Source organism: Camarhynchus parvulus, chromosome 24 (assembly GCF_901933205.1).
Source record: "Camarhynchus parvulus chromosome 24, STF_HiC, whole genome shotgun sequence".
Lineage (NCBI taxonomy): Eukaryota > Metazoa > Chordata > Aves > Passeriformes > Thraupidae > Camarhynchus > Camarhynchus parvulus.
In genome coordinates, this window is record NC_044594.1 from 4,284,446 (window position 1) to 4,307,687 (window position 23,242).

General features: G+C 42.4%; 1 protein-coding gene across 5 annotated transcripts in view; it reads left to right on the top strand.

The window, feature by feature from the left end:
* The window catches only part of APLP2 (amyloid beta precursor like protein 2), a 49,301-nt gene that overhangs the window by 10,567 nt on the left and 15,492 nt on the right, over positions 1-23,242 (top strand). For 4 of the 5 annotated variants that reach the window (XM_030964772.1, XM_030964773.1, XM_030964774.1 and 1 more), the window contains exons 2-7: positions 11,364-11,537; positions 12,785-12,914; positions 17,629-17,741; positions 19,243-19,412; positions 20,290-20,507; positions 22,111-22,278. In XM_030964772.1, coding sequence (XP_030820632.1) covers positions 11,364-11,537; positions 12,785-12,914; positions 17,629-17,741; positions 19,243-19,412; positions 20,290-20,507; positions 22,111-22,278 — 973 coding nt within the window. The remainder of the gene's footprint in view (positions 1-11,363; positions 11,538-12,784; positions 12,915-17,628; positions 17,742-19,242; positions 19,413-20,289; positions 20,508-22,110; positions 22,279-23,242) is intronic. The other variant, XM_030964776.1, reaches the window with a different exon arrangement.

Here is a 23,242-nt window from a genome sequence, read left to right on the forward strand (position 1 = left end):
AGGTACTACAGTGACATACAAAAGTTCTCAGTACAGTATTCTCAGAATGTTCCCAGCCTCATAACACAAATCCATGTAGTACTGGTCCCACTGCTGTCCAAGCTGGCTGGGAATTGTGCAGGGAGAGGCAGCTTCCAGGATAATTAAACATGGAACTCATTTGGGCTCTCAATGATTATTTTTTTTTTTTGTAAGATCTCCAAAGTAATAATATTAGAATGAGGTATGCTTCTGCTGTCTCGTGCTATTGCATATCAGGCTATAATTTTAGTACAGCTTTCTTGTGTGCTGCTCTCTTATGATTTGAGACATCTGAGTAGATTCTGTGGGGCTAATCAACATCAGGGATTTGCCAGATTCTGGCAGAGCTAATATTTGCAGCTGAGATGTGTGCATAGCTGGGTTTCTGAATTTAAAAACACCTTAGTGGGCCATGTCTGAAGTCAACCAGTGAAACATAAAACCACCATTCCCCAGGGTTAGAACTTTATGCGACATTTTCATCCTTTGACTTTGAGAAAGCACGATTGAAATGACTCCGCCCATGGCTAGGAAAATGGTGAGTGGCCAATTGCATCAATAGGCAGATCAATCTACCCTCCAACCACTGTGATCAGATTTGCATGTTAAGTCAACATTTCCATCACTGTCCTTATCTGCTTGTGGGGTGAAGGAAAGCAAAACTTGTTTAGAAGGCTGACCATTTATTTCTTTCTTATTCAAGCGTGTCTTCCAAGAGCATCTAAGCAGGAGAAAGAAAAGTATCTCTAAGTAAAAGTCAATAGTCACTTCTTTCCCTGCCTGATAGCCTTTTCCAAGCAGGAAGATAAAGAATTGTTTGGAATGCATCTGTTCAAAATAACGTATCTTGACAGTTTTCTTTACAGTTCCTCCAGCTGGTCTTTATGCCAAAAAAAAAAAAAAGCTGCTGTGGTGGACAGCCTGGGAAAAGGGTTTAAAAAACCAAATAAGAAATACTAGTACATTTAGAGACCTTGAAGAGGAATATCAGTTGAAGTAATGGAAATTCTCTGTGGATAGTGCCTCTTTAAGGCATAACAAGATGGTCTAAAACTGTTCTGCCTGCTCTTTTTCAGGGAGTGATTTCCCTTGGTGTTGCAGAGCAGGCAGTTTTTGCTTCCACCTTTGGAGTAAAGCTTTCAGCACGTGATTGTTTTGTGCTTAGAAGCCCTCAGTGAAGTGTCAAATTACTTAAAACTCATCAAGAACCTGCCCATCAGGTGGGTACAGCTGCAGCATGTGAATTCTTCCACTAATCTTATGGTCAATTGTATTTCATCTAAGCCGACAGAAAAGAATAGTGTTCTCTTCCCTACCTTGAAATTTTTCAGAAAATTAATAAAGAAACATCAAGGAAATAATTATCAGTGTACAGAGAGTTCATGCTTCCCACTGAAACCTGGGAGAGATTATTAACAAAATCTCATTTTATCAAAAACAAAATGGGAGAGGTGATTTTTATCTATTTCCATGCAGTGCTATACAATCTGATACAGCTCAATAGGGTGAAGAGCTATAAAATTCAGCATAAGAAATTCAGGTGTTCAACATACAAAGCCAAGTAAATATTCTGCAGTGATAGCCCTGAAATATTAGAGGTTCTAGGCTTGCTTCTGTGGAGCTAGTTTTACTTTCTGGATCAGCAAAATCAGTAATTGGCATTTCAGCCAGCTTGAGTCTGTTCTATAAATTACCATTTAATTTTCTAATAGCATTAGGCAGCTGTTGTAAGTAGAGCTCTGCTGCTTCCTGTGAAGGAGCTGGTTAATATGTCCATTAGAGCTTTTGTGCAAGGCTAGCTGTGGCGGGGTGCTGTGACTGTTAAACCCTGGCTGATGAATTAATGCTTTAGAAATAAAATGCTGCTAAATTACTAAGGATTGCTTTTAAAGAGTGGGGAAAATGCAAATACATTAAGCCATTGCTGAGGTCCTTTACTTTCTGTGACCCTGCTCCTGATAAATTTTGGGGGTACTTCAAAAGGCTTTTTGTCATTTGACTTCTCATGTGTCAGACTGCTCAATCTAGGTGTCTGAGTTCTAGAGAATGGATAGAAGTCTACTTTTCATCCTCTGCTTTGGAAGAAGGTGAACTGGAAGATTCAAGCCTGAATTCTGCTGATAGTCACAGGATCTTTTGAGGACTGGTTGGCTGTGTGTGTAAGCTTAAAAATGAGCAAATAAAGCTTTTGCCCTCAGACTCTAGGAAGTAAGAAGTGTTGCTCTGAGCCTTCTCCCAGCACTCCAGCCTCTTCCTTACTTAACCAGAGTGGTGCTTGCCATTCTTCATTCTGCCCTTGCTTGAGGGCTTGCTCCCTCGCCCTCAGTTTACTGGCAGTAGTGGAAGGCAGCTGGCAGTCTTTCACCACTCTTATTGCTGGGATAAGAAATAGCTGCAGTGAGGAAAATGAAAGACTCTTTTGGTAACAATTTGAGATGGTTTTGCTGAATTAATTCTCTTGGTTTTGGGGTTTTTTTTGTTTGTTTTTTTTTTTTGGGGGTTTTTTTTGTTAGTATTTTTTTAGTGGAGCAGTAGAACTATTCCTAATCAGCAGCTAACAGTAAACTAAACTTTATTGGCACAGTGTTCACATTGAAGTTTCCTTAAAGGAAAAAGATGTTGTTTACCAGACCTGAACAAACTTACAGAGCCAATATAGGAATCTCTTTAAAGCACTGACTTCTGCATACCTAGACATTAAAGGTTCTTAAAATATTTTGTTTTGTATGTGAGCAGTCATGTAAGCTGCTGCCTGAAAGATGCTCTATAACAACTCTGAATAAATAACAGGAGGAGGTGTATGGGAAAATGATTTTGGCTTAAAATTCCAATTTCCAATGTTTTAAAATAGATTTACTAAGAGCCAGAGTTGCTACCTGTTCTCAGTAACAGATACTTACTGCTGACTGTTTTCATAGGCTTGAAATTTGTAGAAGTAACCTGTGCTTTTGGGTGGACTTAAAGTTTAAAGTATTAAAGTATCCTAAGTTTTTATTCTGGAAACAACAAGGGTATTCCATAATTTTTTGCTAACTCGTTAATTTTGTTCTAGATCAGCATAAGCTTGACAGAGCTCAGGGAGCAGCAGCAAGGATAAAAGCTGCTCTATATTTTAGTGGTTTCCAGTTTTCAAAAGATGGTCATTAGCATGGTTTGGAAAGCCAAGACTTAAAAACCTCATGGTTTCCTCTGCAGATTTGAAGTTTCATCTGAATTGTTTGGAGGACAGAATTACCAATTAATTGTGTTGAGTTCTGGGTTTTTTTTAAGAGAAGATTGTGAATTTAGTGGTGGAAAGCAATAGGCATGACCCGCAGAGCTCCAGTGTGGTCAGAGCAGGGCCTGTTGAATCATTCCTGTGTGCTGTTGGGAAGTTGCTTTGTAGCCTAATTGCAGGACTTGAAAATTCGAAGTATTTTATCATGTTCAAAAACACATGCAGTCTGTGCACATAAATAATCAATCTGTGATGCTGAAAAACATCTATTGGGGGTGGATACTTGAACCAAACTCAGACTGCACTGCAAACTGCATTCCTGCTTGTTATCCTTCTTTTATCTTGCTTTTTTTCCCCTGAGGAATTTTTCCTTGCCACTTCAAATCCTCTGTTAAAATACACCCTTCAGTTTCCTGCTTGCCTTTTGGATCATTGTGTTTTAGACAGCAATGTAATCTGTGCAGCCTTTTTATCTGGAGTCAGCGGAGTGGTTGGACAAGTAGATGGAGTGAGAAGCCACAGGTTCATGCAGTGGCTCTTTTGCACAACTCCCAATGAGCTTCACAAGATCTGTAAAACAAATGTTTGTGCTGTTTTGAGGAAGGAATTTTGATTTGTTCCCTCCTGGAATGCTAAATCACTTCGAGTCAGTACTAAGGGGTTTATTTTTCTCTGCCTGATGTTAACAAATTATTCTGTCTCCTTTCTGCCAGATTTGGCCACTAGGGAAGTTAGTGGAGAACTCGTGTGGGTGTGTGACTTGTGATGAGTTTTAGTCCAGGAGTTACTTTTGCCTTGAACAAATTGCTTTGAAGTGATGCAAGATTTTCTGAATGTATTTTCCTGTGTATTATAGAATCTGTATCCTGGTAATTACAGTGATTATATTCCCTAACTCTTGCATAGCTCAAGTGCCTTAAGATGGCTCGAACTCTCCTATCAAACCATGGAGAAGTTACAAAATAGCATCTCTCAATACTCCTCCATATGTGCTGCTCTCAGTGATGCCTTTGTGGTATCAGCAGTATGGTTCATATTAATAATCAGTTCAGAAATGAAAGACCTGAGAGTTAAACTTTTCAAACACTATTAAGCCATAGCTGCTGTCCTTAGGCTTCAGTTTGGATCTCTGTTCGGTAGTCCAGGAAGGCAAAACTGCCCTGTGGCCATTTTTTCGGTAGAATATTAGTGAATGTGAAAACATTAACTTGCACTCAAGTTTCCGCTTGCTGACTGACTAACAAACAAGACATCTTGGGTCTCTGTGCCTCAGATGCCCAAATAATTAATGTGGGAAAGCAGTAATTAGTTGGGCCATGCAAGAGAGAGTGATGACACAGATTGGAGCTAGGAGACAGCATTAAACCGAGCTGAGCCTGCTGCTGGGTGACCTTAGGCAAGTCACTTGACTTTGTGCCTCAGTTTAGCCCAGTGATAAATAGGCCCGGCTCTCTGTGCTGGGATAGGGCTTAGGGTGGTGCCGTAAAAAGGGGACTTCAAAATAGCGCTGTGGCAGTGTTCTGCTGCGAGGGGAGGGAAGTGGCCGTGAGTGTGTCTGTCTGACACAGCTTGGAAATTGTCCCTGACATCCTTGTGACGCGTGGAAGGTGACCTGGCTGATTAAACCTATTTGGACCTACCGGTGAGCAGTGTGAGGATTATCAGTGTTTGTGCTTTCCTGTTCTCTTGCCCTTATTTTTAAGGAGGCTTTGTGTTAAACTGTTCTAGTCCCGGCCATTCCCCCCAAGCTGTGCGTTTCAAGCTTGAGGCCCTGAAATTGATCTTTTTCAAAGGAGACAGTTCTGGGTACAGTAACATTTGTTCAGGAAACGTTCCAGTGCAGTTGTTAGGAACTTCGTCTCTCTAGGGATAGAAAAGAGGATGCCAAAGGCAACTGTGTTACCACAAGCAACTTCAGGAAGCTGAGGCAGTGCTGAGTTGTGGCTTTCCTGGATTTGATCACCTCTTCCGCAGCCTACCACTGCCTGCAGTGTGGCACTCCCTATTGAATAGAGCAGTTCACAGTGCAAATGTCTCACATGCGGATTATGTGCTCTTTGACTCATATAGGCCCTTATGGAGCATGATAAACCAGAGGGGGAGGGGGAAATAACCTGATACCTCCTAAGCACAAATTCCAAGGGCAAAATGGCTGCCCATGCGTCAAAGGTACTTGAAAATCTCCCCTTTTCCTTATGGAAAGGCAGTGGAATGTGCAAAGCAGTAAGGAATGCTTCAGGCTACAGTAGGTTTTTAATCCTATGGTTGCTGTCGGCACACACGGAAGTACATGGATTATTGTCACTGAACTTCTGAGTGTGCAAGGCTTCATGTCGGCCATAAACACAGGCATCTAAATATGAACTGCACCCCAGCTACCACTGCAGCTCCTGCCTTGGCTCCCAGTTCTCTACTGGTGCAGACTCCACCACAAGTGTCAATAAAGGACAAGCAGATGAGAACTCCACCCTTTCCAGCAAGTTAAAGCAAGCCAAAGACTGCTTTAGTGAGATTTCTGCCATTTAAATTCAAAAGCAAACCCAGGCTGGTATTATCAGCTCACACCAGATCTGCCTGCAGACAGTAATTCTTTCCTGTCTTGGACCCCTGCCCATGTGCATTATTGTAATTATCAGCAATTTAAAAAAAATAAAGCAGTAAAGCTAGGATGAGCTGCTAGTCTGTAGATTTACTGCCTGCTGTGTCAGGCATTCATTAGCCTTCCTGGGTTCAAGCCACCTATCTGCTGAATAAAAGCAGGAAGAGGAGCTAAGGAAAACAATGCTTGAAACACCATTTGAAGCATGAATTGAGAGCTCTGCTTGCATTTACAAGTTATGAATCCAAAACCAGGGGAATTTTAAGTATTCTGTCCAGAAGTTCTTGTGTGTAAAGTTCTTCTGCCAACTTCCCTCACTTTTTAGTTGAAATGTTGGTTTCCTGAATACTGACTTACCATTAATTCCCAGGTGAGATTCATGGCAATGAATGTTAGATTTAAGGGCTCTGTGGCATGTTGTGATCCAGGAGGGCTGGGCTTTACAATGCCTGCCCAGCTGTTCTCCTTCCAGTAGCTTCAGTTTGTGACTGTGGCTCTTCTTAATTTCCATTTTCAAGGACTGGCCTCTTCTTGTGGAAAGAAAACGGCCTATGGACATCAGCTGGTGGCAACACTAATATGGGGGATGCAATTGAAGCAGTTTGAGTCCCTGCACAAACATTTACACCAATTTTTCAGTCAGGCAAAACGTTAGAATCCTCACACATTCAAAAGCAGCAACTGTGGAGGGTTTTGTTCACAGGAAGGCTGGTAAGGTAACAGGGCTCGTTTTTGTGTCAAAGGAACTGTTAGAATTCCTCAGTGGTCTTGAAAGTGTTCGATTTATATCCTCAATATCTGTGAGTATTGCACTGACATAGGGAGATTTGCAGAGTTGCTCAGATAGGGTAGGAAATGTAATTAAAAAAACAAAACAAGAGAGTTCTTTCTTCAACTTAAGGTGGGCAGCATGATTTATCTGAGTAAGGACAGTGCTGAGCAGCATGTTCGTATTCTGAAGTCCCTCAGGTTGTGGTTCATGTGGACCGTGATTTAATAACCAGTTGCTAATAACAGTGTTGCTTTTGAGGGCCTTAGCTTAATTAAAAATAAACAGCACAAGTAAACTTTCCAAGTGCTGCCTCGCTTTTTTTTTTGTCAGTGTAGCAACAACTGATTATGGAGTACATGTAACTCTCAGGAGCAGGAATTTTGAGCTGACCTGTAGAGAATCCTACAAAGGGCCCTGCCTTGTCAGTTAAGGCACGGTATGCCCTCAGTAGCCAGTAATCTGTTCTCTGCCCACCAAGTCAATGCAATTATCTGTTGGAGCTGTCTTCAGCAGCTCATAAATTCTAGCGGCTGGAGTTTCAGTCTTAAAGCAGCTTAATCTTCCACAGTTTTATGCAGAGAGCTACTCTTCTGTCGCTGCAGAGGTAGCCTGATGGAAAGCATGTGTGGTGTGGGTTCTCCTCACAGGCTCTCCATGCTTCTCAAGCTCCCATCCACTGTGGTTTTGTTGGAATAAAGATTCATTCTGGCTAATCTGATCAGATGGACGAGGCTCCGGTCATGTTTGACCTCACTGAAAATGCAGAATTCAGTTAAATATGACATTTTGCAGATACCTTTGTGCTGTTAAGGAATACTCTCCAGAACTAATTTCTGTGAATTATAATTATCAGCTTCTCTTCACACGAGAAAAGTTCCAATCACCCTTCAATCCTCAAGTCCCCATCAGCGTGCCAGAAGGTTTTCCAGAATAGTATTCCACAGGGAGCTGTATGGACAGCATGTGAAATAAGTCATGTTGTGATGATGCTTAACAGATCCTGGCAATAAAAGGCAAGGGATATGGATGTCGTTTACATGTTTGTCTTTACAAACCAGAACTGCAATGTCCTGCTTGTGTTTCAGGGGTAGACGTAAAATTATCTTACTAAAGTCTCTAACCTTGTATCCCTCCTTTGGGACGGGGGATACTTGCAGGAAGGCAGATATGATCCTTTTTAGCACCTGGAGCCCAGGCCTCCAGGTGGGTAAGCTCACACATCAAACCATTGTCACAAGCTGAAGAGGCCACTAGTAAATAAAAGCCAGGATACTCGGGCAGACACTTCCATCAGAGAAAAGGAAGATTTAGAGGCTTGAATTCCAGTGTTTCAGGGCCATAAATTGGGCACTAGCTGGCAGAGTGAGGAATTTAACTGACATTAACTGGCCAGAGATTTATGTGTTTATGGAATGAAAAATGTCTTTGGTCTTGGAAAGCAAACTGGATTACAGAATTATGCCAAAGGCAGAGCCCAGTTTCTCCCGAAACATCTCATAAATGCAACTTCCAGTGAGGAAAGTAATGGCTTATGGAACAGTCTTTTCCCAAGTAACATTTGTCTTGCTTTCATGTTACATATATGTATTAATAGGATAATAGCTACTAAAATAATGCTCAGCAAGGACGTATACAACTGGGTGAACTTTCTTCTATCATGTGTGTGTTGCCTCTCCTGATCTGTCAGGCTGCTTATTTAAGGGATTGAATAGTTGCTTCCCCGCACTAAAAGAAGCAGCTGCTTCCATTTATGGCTGGGCAATTCCCAGAATAAAATGTGCTGTCGGTTTGTTCATCCCTTTGCAATGTGGAATGAGTGAATTCTCTGAAGTACTGAAGAGCTTAACTAAGGACATGGCTTTATCCCAAGCTCCATGCCTGTTTACATGTTTTGCAGCCTTCCTTTTGCAGAGTGATGTTTGAGTGTAGCCTGAGGGATCCGCATCCAGTTTTCATACACTGAAGGCAATTGTGGGAAACATCCGAAAGTTACTTGGTTCCAAAAGGTGATCTTTTTCCCTATTTAAGTGTCAGTGTTAAAGGTGCGGCCTCCGTGTAGCTTGGAGGTGCTGTATTCTCTCGTTACAGCTAAAATGAGATTAAAGTACTAAATTAAAAAACTTACATGATTGAGGCCTGGAGTGGATTGTCAGTGGAGGAAAAATTGAAACCCATTGCTCAGAAATCTTGCCTTGCAAGTCCTGGGGTTAAAGAATCAACTCATGTATCTCAATCTTCATTGACTCGCCCAAGAGTGCAATTCAGGAGATGATTTCTGCCAGTTGATTAAAAGTGATGAAATCAAGCAAGTAATTAATGTAGTTTGGTCAGCTCTGAATTGGGGCTTAGCATGTTCTGGTAGCTATGGCAACAGCACTCGACTGATATGCAAGCTATGTGAGCAATCAAAGAAGGAGGAATGATACCTTTGCAGGGAGCAAGCTGGAGAGGCAGCAAAAACAAACACTGGCTCAAATCAGTATGTAAATAGTGGGTGGTCATGAGTTCAGGAGGTTGGTATGTGTTTGAACAGGAGTTTTGCTCGTGCAAGAAGTGTGATGAGTGGATTACTTATGGACTGTTTCTGCCTCTCAATGGATCCTGCACCTCTCCTGTTCACAAAGTTCCTTTATTGCTGCAGACTTGTTAAGTTTGCTTTGAAGGAGTCAGATTTCAGGCATCAGCAGTGCCATCACAGCACATACGTTTATTCTCTTTTGATGCCCTGTATTCTTACAAGGGTTAATGCTTCCTGGGTTCTTGATCTTGCATTTCTTTTCAGTTTTTTCCAGGGATGGAACTTAGATGTGCTTGCGATGTTGCCATCAAACAAAATTGTTTTGGGGATTGTTTCCTGCACGTTAGGTCCTGTGGTCTCTGGAAAATGATTGTGGGTACCAAAGTGGTGTTTGTTTGGAGAGAGATAAAAATGGCCTCTTAAAAAAAATTTGTGTGTTTAGGGAGTTCCGAAGGATCATTCTACATTTGCTTCTTTCTTCTGAAAAGACATCAGGGAGGAGGGTGGTGCAAGACCTGTTGCAGGTTGTGGTGTGTGCACTTGTAAGATGTTTATTAAAGACTTGATTTCTGCAAGAACCAAGTTACTGCACCATATTCCCAACCTCAGTCTATTCCTCAGAGTTCCTCCTGTACCTGGAGGTACAGGACTACGCGACTCTTTTTTCTTTAGGACAGAGAGTACGACAAACATACCCATAGTAAACTTGAAAATATATGTGAATTTGGCAGCATTTTGATACTGGGACATCAATGCTGCTATCTCTTACATGTAGTTTGGTATTTTATTACTTTGTGGTCTGTGCTAAAACATGCTGTCATGAGCATCTGTTGGTTGGAAGGGTCAGAGTAAGTATAAGACTGTTTCTCTTAAACGATGCATGGGTGAATAGTACTTAAAACTCGGGGGGTCATTTTTCTTCAGTTAATACTTGAATTTATGCTTTTGTGCCTCAGATTGGTTTTGTCCCCCAAGCACTAATCTTCTGTTCAGCACTAAACAATCCTTGACTTTCTGAGTGTTGAAATGTCTTATCTCTAGGCAGAGAGATAAGGGGAGGGGAAAAAAATATGATAGTTATAAAAAGAGTTATTCTTTTTCCTAATATTCTGTAACTAAGAGCTGCAAAAAGAAGTTGTCCAGTTGAATTCTACTCTTTACTCCTTTATTTCTTTTAAGCATACAGCTATTGATATGAGTTGATGGAGATCTGCAGGCTGTAGGAAGTGAACAGTGCCCACAGTAATTCATACATTTTTCTGTTTACAAAAAGTTAAATATGAAGGCAGGACTGGTAGCCTGGGGTTGTGTTACCTGCCAGGAAAAGCAGCTTAAGGCCAGCAGACTGTGCATTGCTGTTTCTATCGGGAGAAGTTGAAATGGATTCCATTCCTCTAAACACCTTAAAGAGCTTTAGAGTTCATCTGGTTTTTTGCCTTATGCTTCTTTCTGTTTTACAACAGCTAGTAGTTATTTAGGGAGAGCATGTTCAGCTCCCAGCATCCACTTGGTCTTCTCAGAAAAAAAAAGGTCTGCAATTTAATTTACTCTTCTTTTCCTCTTTCGATCAGCCAGCAGGATTTCAGAAAAAGGGGCCTGACCTTGTTTTCATTATCAGTCTGCAGTTTGACCTAAATGTGGGCCTGGACTGTAAGGTTCGTGTCTGTTGATGCAGTCTGGGAAGTGCACAGATTACACATGTGAAACAGTTCCCCATAAGAGTGCACTGAATGGGATACAAGGCTTTGAGAAGCTGGTTGTCACAGCTGTTTTTTCTGATTCAGTAGAAATTATCTTTATTTGTATGTTTGAGCAAAAAATCAAAAGAGCAGGATTATTGCAGTGGGACACAGTTATTTTATTAGTGGTAGTAATACCAGCTTGTGTGTAACTTCACAGAGATCCTTCTGCCAGAAGTTATTAGTATTAGTTATTTGGTTTTTCAGACATCTGTTTTAGTCCATGTGGGTGCAGCCTTTTAGGGGGAATTACTCTTGGTTTTGGTAAGTTGTTGTTTCAATTATAAAAAACAAGATTTGGGGAAACAAATGCTTTGCTCATGAAAACTCGTGATGGACTCACCATCTCAAGGAGTGTTGTTACAAAATAGTTTGCAAGACTCCACTGATGTTCTGGATCAAGCAGGAACAGTCTAAGAAGATGCCAGAGGGTTTCTGGTTCTTTGAGCTGTTGATCAGATAATGCAATCAAGGTGTGTTTTGGTTTGTCTTCACAGGCCCTTGCAGCCAATGCTGGGACAGGGTTTGCAGTGGCAGAACCTCAAATTGCCATGTTCTGTGGGAAGCTAAATATGCATGTGAACATCCAGACTGGGAAATGGGAACCTGACACTTCTGGGACCAAGAGCTGCTTTGGAAGAAAGGAGGAGATTCTGCAATACTGCCAGGAGGTGAGACTTTCTGTGTAATCCTGAATCTTCACTGCTGTGAAGGAATTGGATTCCAATTTAGCTGCTCAGTAGCAAATTAACCCTGCAGGAGATGCGCTTGCTTTTGCCTAGTCCAATTCTCTGCACTGTCCTGCTGTGTTGTTGTCCAGGAAGAGCAGGGAGGACACTGCAGCAGGATTTAGAAGCTACCTCACATCAGCTGCTACTGCCACAGAAGGTCCTTGGTCTGTCAGTCAGAGGTATCTTCATGTGTTTGCAGGGCTTTACCCCAGTGTTCTTCCCCCGAGCTGGTTAACCAGTATCTGCTCTCTGTTGCATAAAATGGAACCTGACACCTATTTTAGTTAGCATATGGCTATGCTGTTCTTAGTGACGTGTTCAGATCAGGCAGAATGTTAGAAAAATATTTTAATCAAATTTTGTCAGTGTTTTTAAACTCTTTAGACTTTATTGAAAAAGATGTAATTATCTTCTAGTGTGTTCCAGATATCCTGTGATGTATTGGTCTTGTCCAGTGTCTTTAATTGCTCCTCTGAGGTGACAGCCATTTAAAATACCACAAGGAATGTATTTTTTTTAATGGGAAAGCAACAGACTGTACTGTGTCTAGACTGGAGAACTTTTAACTGTTTTACAAAGCTGATATAACTGGGGCTGCATTTTTTTCATGTGTTAGAAGCCTATATATAAGTCAGTGTCTGGACTTGAGGACTTGACCAGGGTGTAAGGATCAAATTAATACCTCATAAATGGACCAGGCATGAGGAAACCTGAGGAGGTGGGTGCATAATTTGACAAGTGATGAGAGAGTCTGAAGGTGGTACTGAACCCTATTTGTTGGTTATTGCTGTTCCGGGGGTATTGTACTGCTCCAGAAAGAGTTAAACAGCTACATCTCCTCCAAACCCAAATACCCAAATGCTCCTCCTCCACTGCTGTGCCAATCCAGATCTCTCAGCTTAGTGCCAGTGAGGACTCTTGCCCTGACCTGGCTCTCTCCTGCCTCAAGGCAGTGGCATATCTGTATCTGAAGCCCTGTGTGACAGACAGCTGGAGCTTTTTTTATGTCTCTAGCTGTCCTGAGCTTGATCCAGAGCAGAGTTGTGTGTCCACATGCAAACTCCAACTTGTTCCTAAGTTGGAGTTGTTCTTGTGTAGAGAATCAGCCTTACTACTCTGGTAGGAGCTGCTCTGCACATTCTCTGTCCTTTCTGGAGAGAAACCTCTCTGTCTGTGCTGTTCCCCAGATGTACCCAGACCTTCAGATCACCAACGTGGTAGAAGCCAACCAGCCCGTCAGCATTGACAGCTGGTGCAAGCGTGGGAAGAAGCAGTGCAAGGACCACACTCACATCGTTGTGCCATACAAGTGCCTGGGTGAGTGTGTGCTTGTGGGTGTGCTGTGCATTCCTGTGGGAGAAGCAAGGGGTTGCCTCCTGGATTCTTACAGAGAGAGCAGCTCAGTTTTAGACTTGTAGAAATGACAACCTGATACAAGACAACTTTCACTGTTTTTCTTTCTGACATGTTTTTCTTTCCACAAGATGGAACTCTGCCTTTCTGGAGCAGGTCGACAGCTTGGTAACAACTGTGGTAGAATAATGGTGCCTGGCACGAGAAACAAATCCCCATTCTGTCTGCAAACGCCATAAAAACCTGAAGACTATTGTATCTGAGTACCTCAAAAACACTGGGATTTAATACTTTGATCCTATTTTTGTGAAGCTTTAATATTTTGTTGCCTTGGAGACTTAAATGCTCTGTGTACTCAGGCTTCCTGCTTGGTCTTGGCAAGAGATCTTTATTTTATTTCAATGGCTATATTTAAACTTTACTGTTTCAAAGAGGCTCTTTTTCTTACAGCTGTATCTCCTTTCCCCATTTTGAACTGTGAAAGAATGTGAGATAAACTGTGATGGATTTCATGGTGCTTTCCAGAATGTCCCCACCCACTGGAATCAGGCAGCATATTTTAACTGGTTAATTTGTGACTTTTGACCTCTGGGCTGTGGGTGACACTGCGCTGCCCCACTGTGCTGCGTGTTCTTAGGAGTGAGCTTAGTCTTAGCTGGCTTTCTTTTCAGTTATCCACTGGAAAAGACTTGTAAGAGGTCTTGGGAGAGACCTCCTACTGAATGCTCCCAACTGATTGCTGGGAGCATTGAGTAGGAACCAGTTTTCGTAATTTGTGTCCGTATTTCAGGTTACCATGTGATTTGACATGGGATAATACCAGCAAAGCAGCAGAACCATGTGTGTGCTTTGTCCTTTATGTAATGCCTTCCATGAGACAATCATAAAGCACTTCATTAAACATAAAATTTATTGTGGACACATCCTGGGAGAAAGGTGCTTCTCTTTATAGATGTGGAAATTCAGGTTTGGGAAACAACCAAGCCCGGCTGGATCATGAGGATCTCCTTATGATCATCTCTTGATCATAAGGAGAACTTCTGATGGAAATAAGGATGAAATCAAGATCCCTGGATTTATAAGGAGTCATCTCTTTTAGAAATAATCGTTCCCCAAGGCTATTCTCCAGCTACAAAATAAGCTGATTTTACTGACACTGCCCTAAAATTTGATTAGCATTAAACTATTCAGGTTTTTCATTAGTATATTTCACAGTGTTCATGATTTGCAGGCCCCAGCCTGTGAGGCAGCATTGGTTTTCAGATCTGAGCTGCAAGTCTGGAGGCCATATGTCTATAAAATCTCTGTCTTCAGCACTCCACAAATTGGTTCTTGTAAATGGATGATGCATGTCTCTGGGATTATAGTCAAACTGTGGGATTTTCTTCCCTTTGTTAGTTGTGTTTTCCTTGATGCATTAATATACAGGGGACCTTGAGGTAGGATTGTGTCACCATACCCTGTTTAATCTTCCCTGCCCCTACCCCAACAAGGAAAACTCCTTTGTATTTGAAAAGTGAAGAGAAGAACGCAGAACCAAAGTCCCTTGGTTTTAAAGTTTGCTCAGTTTTACTTTTCTTACCAGAAGCATTTAAACTTTTCCTGATAGAGTAAGATGAAAGATTAGTAACTAAAAAAATCTAACTGGCCTGTTTTGAGGTGAGAAAATGGGGAAAATACAATCTCTCTTTTAGTTTAAAATGTAAATAATTGCAAAGGGGTGGTGAAGGTCATTTGATTTCAATGTCTTCAATTATCAGGTAATCTAACTCTAAACTGTTTAACTTCTCTGTACTTTGTAGATGTATCCATGATCATTTAGTATCAACAGTAAGGAGCTGGGAAAAAATTGGTCATGCAAACAATATTTAAAATATATTTTGAAAAGATGGTGTGAAATATTGGTTTGACAAAGAATTCTGCTTTGTGGAAAAGTCTTCTCCAAAAGTCTTTTCCTGTGAGCAAAAGTCTTTGACTTAAAAGCTTTTCTCCAATTTTAACAAATGCTGCTGCTCCTAATGCTGCTGGTCACGTGTGCAGGGAATGCTGCTTTAAAACACTTGAGCTGAAGATCTTTTCCTGGTCTTCTCAGAGTATCTAGCTCTCTCTCTATTTTAAAGTTAATGAATGCAGCATTTGAATCTGCAAGAAGGAAAAACCTTAGCTTGGAGAAAATTTCATGTTTGGATTCCAGTGGCAGTGTTTGCTGGGACTTCTTGGGTAAGAACTGGACGTGATGCTCGTTTGCTTGTGATCCGTAATTCATATGTATTGGTACCAGGCTGAATGATGATAGAAATTTAGGCTAAATAGCTTTTAAGACCAAAAAGTAGAGTCTGTACAGCAGAGAGATTCTCTCTCTCCCATCTTCCCCAAAAGCAAAAGTCTGGGTTTGGTACAAGGATTGTACCAAAGCTTCCTCATGCTAGTGAGGTTGAGGTTATCCAGATACTGGAATGCAGTGTATTTGCTGACTCTGGTTGTACTCTGATATTTAGGCTGTATAGTTTTTATTTTCCAGCTCTCTGTGTTTGGTTAGGGCAGTGAATGTGCTGCGGTTGATCTTGAATTAAACCATCTGGAAAAAAAAGCGAAAACCAAACAAGACTTGCTCAAATACTGAAAACATAGATAACGCTCTCAGCATATAAAAATTTGCAGGCTGTTATTTACAGCAGCAGACAGCATGAAGGACCTTTGGTATGATGCAGCTCATTTGAAAATAGGTGATTCAGTAGTTTGAAACTTCTTGGTGCAGACACAGTCTTCTCAAAAATTTTAGTGAAATCTCATCAGTCAATCCTTTCATGGAAGAACAACTATTTATGCAGTTGCACTGCAAACTCTGCATTCAGCTTTCGGGGTCAGCAGAATCACCCCATGCTCATTGTTTTACATTGGACTCTCTGAGGCTCTGTTTTTCTTTAGATTCTCAGAAACAATTTTTACAGCTGATGTGACTTGTCTCCTTTAAGAATATACCGAACCCTCAAGGCACATTGTTGTGGTTTAATGTAGTTACAGAAAAATCCATGACCTATGGAAGTGATTCCCTGTAAAGACCATGGCAGCTTCCTTCAGACCTGACAGAACCAATCAGCTGGCTGGTTTTGAATATAGGGACCCTGTCAAACCTCAAACCACTTAAGAGAGCTGAACGTGCCTCTGCGAAATTACATTTAAAAATTAACCAACCCTGGTAAAAACTCTTTTTTTCTGGCTTTTGAACAGGTGGGGCCGGGCTGGGCCCTGCTCTGCTGCGGCACTGGCCAGGCTTGTTCTGCTGCGCAGCCTGGCTGGCTCAGCCTGAGGCTCTGCTGAGATTCTGCCATGCTGAGTTCAGCCACAGCTGATGGGCCAGGCCGGCTGCGTTTGGCTCCGGCTGTGGGCTGCACTGGCTTCCGCTGGCACCGCGGAAAATCTCACGGCTGAGAGCAGAGACGGCCCTGCAGCCCCGTACAGAAAGCAGCCCCGTGGCTGGAATTGACCACGTAGGGGCCAGAAACCAGGTGTGCAGCCAGAGCGGCCACTGCCCCGCAGAGATCACGTGGCCATCCGCAGGCCCGGACAAGATATTAACTCTTTTTAGTGCACAGGTGAAACTTGCAGGCATCAATCCTCTCTTGAGTGAGAGACAAGCAAAGGGTGAAGACATGTAAAGGAAACAACATAGAGACACCAAGGTCAGTGAAGAAAGAGTCAAATCCCAGATGGGAGGAGAATGAGGAGATGCTTTAGTCTTGGGCTAAAATTCTCTTGTAAGGCTATGGTGAAGGTATAATTGATACACCAGAGTTTTTTTTTTCCCCTGTAACTCATGGAATGCACTGGGGCAATCTGGGTAGCGTTCTAACAACGCCTATGAGCAGAGGCACCTGTGTTGAAGCAAGCAGATGTTGAGGTAGCTGTGATCCAATGAGAAGCTTGAACAGAGAGAAATGAGAGAGGTGAAAAACCTTGCCCCAGGGATGGAAGAAGAAAACCTCTGTTCCGAGAGATAAAAGAAGAGAACTTTTGTTTCTATACTAGAACAGCTCATCCCTAAAATCGCACCCCAGCAAGCTGAAATGACCCATGGTGGTAGTTGTGGGAAAACTACCAAAATGTGGTAGGGACTTCACGATTGCAGATTTCTGGGAAGGGGCTAATTGTGAAAATCAAAACCACAAGAAAACTGTTTCTTGTGGAAAAGTCTCCATGGCATGGCAGGAGAGACTCCTCTCCCTAAGTAGACTAAAGAAAGATTGTTTTAAAAGTGGTAAACTGACTGAAAATACCAAATTTACTTCTTTATGTTGTCAGTGGGGAAAAGAAAAGTTGTGGGGGCAGAGAAGTGTTCTGAAGGTTTATTTTGATTTTTTATTATTTTTTCTTTTAATTCTGTTAATAAAGTTTCTTTTAAAGTTCTGAGCCTGCTTTGCTCTCCTCCTAATCCCTATTTTCAAAGCAGAAAATGAGTAATTCTAGTGGATGTGCTGGCATTTGACCTGCACTAGACCCCATTAAAAGGTGCATTGGCCAAGAAACTCGGCTTGGCGAACAAAAATGGCTACACTTAAACTGGTATTTCTGCCTGGTTCAACTGAAACTGCTAACACATGCACAGAGTGCACTTTGGGGGAGTTCTGGGAGGCTTTATTTGCTGACGCATGTGAACTGTGACCATTGTGTTTTTCAGTGGGTGAGTTTGTAAGTGATGTCCTGTTGGTGCCCGAGAAGTGCCGGTTCTTCCACAAGGAGCGCATGGATGTGTGTGAAAGCCACCAGCACTGGTACACTGTGGCAAAGGAGGTAATGGAGCCACTGGGACAGGGGTGTTTATTCTGGATCTGTCCACTTGGATGTTTGTAGTGTTGGAGCATAGCAGTGTTTCTCTCTGTATTGCTGTTCTGTGTTCTAGTCAATGAACTGAGGCTGACAGCAAGGAAATAAAAATTTAAAAGTACTCAAATGACTTAAAAAACCTGTCTAGCAATTGAGTTATTCTTCATTAAAAACTCTCCTAAATGGCTTATCCATATCACAGAGGTAGGAGTTGAAATCAGCTCTCTGCAATACTGCTTTAACCAATGGTTCATCCCTCTTTATTTTTATTTTTTTTCTCCCAGGGAGATACAGTGAGCATAGGATAGTTCATATTTTTCTTGAACATTTTGCTTTAATGTACCTTCTGCTGGGGATTTGGTTGGGAGGGCTTGCCTGGGAGCAATCTGAGTTTTGTTGGGACTGATTAGTAGAGGTTTTACATAAGGGATGGATTATATTCTCAGAATAAGTCTAGCCCATGGTTTTGGGGGGGGTGGGTTTGTTTTTTTTCCGTCTGGCTAGCTAAACTCTTGTAAAAGCTCCGCACTCCCGTTTGAAGCTGGGATAATAAAAACAAGATCATGACAGTATGTGCTTGTTTTCCATTTTGTAGAAGCAACAATTGTAGAAACAGCAACACAAAGACCAGTTAAGCAAGCTCCACTTAAAATTCCTTGTTCTTTAAAATCATGTGAGCAAAAATCTGTCTAAATAAAGCTGTACTAGAGGAAATGTCTTTTAATTGAGGGTAAACGTGTTAATGTGTAGAAAATTGAAAAATCATTTACTTTAAATGTGGTTGGAGAACTCTTCCAGCAATACTTGGCACATTTAAAATCAGTGTTGTAAGAAAGCAAAGCACAAAAGGGTTCTGATGGGCATTTCTTCAAAGCTTTTCTTCATTCTTTTCTGGGCACCTCTAAGCCAAATATTTCCTTTGCTTAAGAGAAGTATATAGACATAATGTCTAAGTGTACTTTACATTTGACTTTTTCTTGAATTATCTGATTGATTTTAATCTTACAGTTGGTAAAAAAAATCTTGACACAAAGTCCATTTGAGCAATTATTCACTTGCTACAATGTAAAGTTTAATAGATAAAGTTTACTGAAATGGCCAGCCCAGAGAAGAAAACACCCTTTCTGGCTCTTTCAAGTTTTCTCCCTTGAGTTGGCACAAAATGTTTGGGGTTTTTTTCCTGAACTTTGCCATGTTGACAAACCATCAGTTGTTGGGGCCAGGGTGTGAAATGTTAGCAGCAGGAAGTGCAGGGTATTTCTGAATCTGGGACATTTGTGGGTTTTTTGGTTTTTTTTTTTAATGCTACAAGTTTCCACTCTCCTTTGATGTTCAGATTTAGGTCATATGTTGCTGTTGTTTTTGCTGTAAAACTTAAACCATTCTTGAGATCTCTGATAGGCAAACTTGAGCTTTATCCAAAGGAAGAGCATGATGCTGGACTGACATGAATGGGCTCCCCTTTCAGGCCTGTCTGACAGAAGGGATGATCCTGCACAGCTATGGGATGCTGCTGCCCTGCGGAGTGGACCAGTTCCATGGAACAGAATATGTGTGCTGTCCTCAGACTAAGGTTGTGGATGAGGCTCTGTCCAAAGAGGAAGAGGATGAGGATGAAGACTATGACCTCTACAAGAGGTAGAGTTCTTACTGGTATAGATATTAAAAGCTTGGCACATGAAGCTGCTGCTTGGGAATATTTCACACAGCAACTCCCTTCTAGTGAGGATTGAGAAAATTTCTGTGCTTCTGAGTTTCCAAAAGAAGTGTCCTAAGCCTGAAGAGGACAAATGACTCTGCAGTCCCCCTTTTACTGGAGGAGCTAAATACCCTCTCTCCCTTCATACCTGCAGAGAGTTGGGGTCATTCAGCCTCGAGAAGAGAAGGCTCCAGGGAGACCTTAGAGCCCCTTCCAATGCCTAAACAGTCTCCAAGAGAGTTGGAGAGGGTCTTTGGACAAGGGCCTGCAGGGGCAAGACAAGGGGGCATGGGTTCACCCTGCCAGAAGGGAGTGTTAGATGGGATATTGGAAAGTAATTCTTCCCTGTGAGGATGGTGATGCCCTTGCACAGGCTGCCTAGAGATGCTGTGGCTGCTCCTGGATCCCTGGAAATGTCCAAGGCCAGGTTGGATGGGTCTTGGAGCAACCTGGGATAGTGGAAGGTGTCCCTGCCCAGGGGAGGGGGTGGAACAAGATGGGCTTAAACGTCCTTCCCAACCCAAACCATTCTGGGATTCTATAGTAGGAGCCTGACTCAACAAGGTTAGACTTTCACTTACTGAAAAATGGAAAGAGGCCACATGAAGGCAGAGCCATGGAGAATCTCTGCTTGCAGCAGCAGGAGTGTCTGTAATAAGGGATGTCCCCTTGCTGTGAGTGATGGGCTAATTAATAGTTAGTACACTTATTTTTCCCATTTCCAATGTTTCTAGAACAGATGGAAAGAATCATTATTCAGGTACATCCAAGTGATTAGCCTTAACCTTACTCCCTAATTTATCTGTGTCCCTCCAGTGAGTTCCCTACAGAGGCAGGTGTAGAAGACTTCACAGGAACAGCTGTGGAGGAAGATGAGGATGAGGATGATGAAGGGGAAGAGGAGGAGGATGTGGTGGAAGACCGTGATTACTACTATGACAGCTACAAGGTTGATGACTACAATGAAGAGACACCCACAGAGCCCAGTAGTGACAAGGCTATGTCTGAAAAAGAAGTGAGCAGTGACATGAAATGTAAGACACATTCCAGTCCACAGACCTCCTGCTCCCTTGAGATCATTCCTGTTGGCTCTCTGTTAGTGATGGGGTTTTGATCAAGTCGATAAGTGCCACTTGGAAGTTTTATTTGCCAGATAAGTTAGCAAACAGAGGAAAACTGATGATGCTTGTTTCAAGTGTTGAAATTAACTCTCTAGAGCATGGGCCATATGTTTCCAGATAAACAGCAGTTCTGCTGGCGGGAAGCCCTGTGTGTGGCATGTTGAACAAGCACCTTGTGAAGGTGCAGTGATGAGTCAGAAAAGCCATATCTGCAAATTTTGGAAAATCTTAAAGGGACATTTGGGGTACACTGTAAATTTAAAATCTGGTGGTTTATACCAGCTTAAAATGAGGAAGCTGAAAGTGGTGGGCCATACTCTGCAGATGTGCCATCTGGTCATTTAAGGGTGAGGAACATCCTTGGTGCTGCCTTTGCAAAACGCTTCTCTTCCACAAAAGAGAGCCAGCACAACTAACCCAACTTTATTATATGTTAAGATAGACTTTCTGCAGTAGTATAATCTACTGTGCTGGTGGCAGCTTTTGTTGAGTGGTAGGTGCCTTTGCAGAGGGCTCATGGTGTTGATGCCTTAGCATTATGTGATGTCTTACACTTTGCATGTAGAAGTGTCTGCAGAGGAGGGAGGAGCAGAGAGGGAAAGAAATTCAATTAGCTACAGATCACTGAATCATTGCCAGCAGTTCTCGCATCTTTTTGGTAAAATGCCAGCATGCTGCAGATAGTTTTCCTTGCTGAAACACGGCTTAGCTCATATGTGTACAGGGCTGTTGCAGATCTGCAGGTTTTGTAAGAGGCTTGGAGGAATATGATTGAGGTGTCTGTTTTGGGGGGTATGCAGTCTTTTTTCCCTGAAGTACTATGAACAGTTGCTGATTTATACACTATATCTGCTCTCTTGCCTCAATACAGCCCAGCTGCTATTGCTGGCTCACCATGAAGTATTCCACATGCCACGGCTACATGGAGTTTTAATATTTGGTGCATAGATGTTTCAAACCTTAAAACCTCAGCGTCTGAGGCCAGCATGGAGATCAATCCCTTTGTTTAGCCTGCTTTTTCACTTACTCCTACACCTGCCCTGTAAGATGTAGAGTGTCTGTCCAGGCAGAGTGCAGTGAACTGAACATCCTTTGATGCTCTAAAGCAGCCCTAATTGACTCAAGGCTTTTCATGCTTCTGGTTTTATAGAGTGGAGGGTCTCCTACTGGGGTAGCTGGGGCATAATTCTGTGGCATCAGCAGAACAGATTCCTGTTGTCCCAGCCCCTGGCTCTGGAGAAATCTCTCACAGATGAGAGCTCAATTTAGAGACAGAGTGAGCTGCTTGGCTATCTCCAAAGCACCACGTGTGGGCATCTCCCTGACCAGCTTGTAATGGATGCACTGGAATGTTAAGCCCCCCAAAACTGGCAGAAGCCCTTGGGTTGGTGCAGCAGCAGTGTTGAGGCCAGTGCCTCAGAGGAAGGGGTGAAGTAGAGCCACCTCTGCATCATGTAAATCGCTCGGCTAGGCCTGTGCTCCTCACTAGCTCATGTTCTCACCCATCTCCACACAGCTGTCTGCTCCCAGGAGGCCATGACAGGGCCCTGCCGGGCTGTGATGCCTCGTTGGTACTTCGATCCTAACAAGAGAAAATGCATTCGCTTTATATATGGAGGCTGCGGAGGCAACAGGAACAATTTTGAGTCAGAGGAGTATTGTATGGCTGTGTGTAAAAAGATGAGTAAGTCCTGCCTCCCACTGGCCTTTTGCAGCTGGCCACTGTCTGTCTGGCGTGTGGTGTCTCCTCCTTCCCTTGGGCAATAGAGGACCCGTCTGTAGCTTATTCCTATGGTTCTGGTGTCTGTCCCTTTGCAGCAGTCTCCTCCTGTCTCTGCTTCCCTAGGTCTGTAGGGTGATTGTTCCTCAGGAAAGTGCCCCTCACCATATGCTGTCTGTGCTCCCTGGTGGCTTTTGCAGCTCTTTCTGAGGGCTCAGCTGTCCTCTTCCAGATCTATAACAGGGACCAGGGGCTGTATCTGACCTTTTGCCTAACTGGTTTTTTAATCAAAATATATGTAAGGAAGCCCTTGCTTTCCCTAGTCGTGTTACCATGCATACGTTTGACAGTAGGTCCTAAAAAGCAGACTACTGTTCTCTTGGTAGTAGGCATTTTCCTGCTACTTTAATTTTGGAAAATATCAGACCAGTGTTATAGAATTCAGATTCCTATTTTCAGCTTGGTATGAAATTCAAATCACATCTCAATGCCTGTGTTTTTAAGTGCTTAAGGTTTTTGGCACCAGTTTCAACTGGCTTTTATGTCAGATGATAAAACTACTAAAAACATTTTAACCTCTTTATTAATCTTATTATTGAACTCCAGCACTTCCACTTCAGCTACCATTAAAGCTTTTGAAAGGCTTTTTGTGTTATCTGGGGCTTGGCAGCCTGACTATACAGCCATAATCCTGTTTACAAAATGTGCTTCATGCAAGTGCTTTAGATTGGGCTGATCTAACTGAGGCAGTGAAAGAAAAGATGCGGATGTCAGGAGCTTTTTGTACAAAAGATCGTCCTGTTACAGAAGGATTTGGGGCTGGGAAGAGAGTTCTCTGTGTCCAAGCCTGGTTCAGAAATGCCAGGAACAGGGCCAGAATATGGGACAGATATGACATTGTCCCTTGCACGCAACAGTAGTGCTTGTG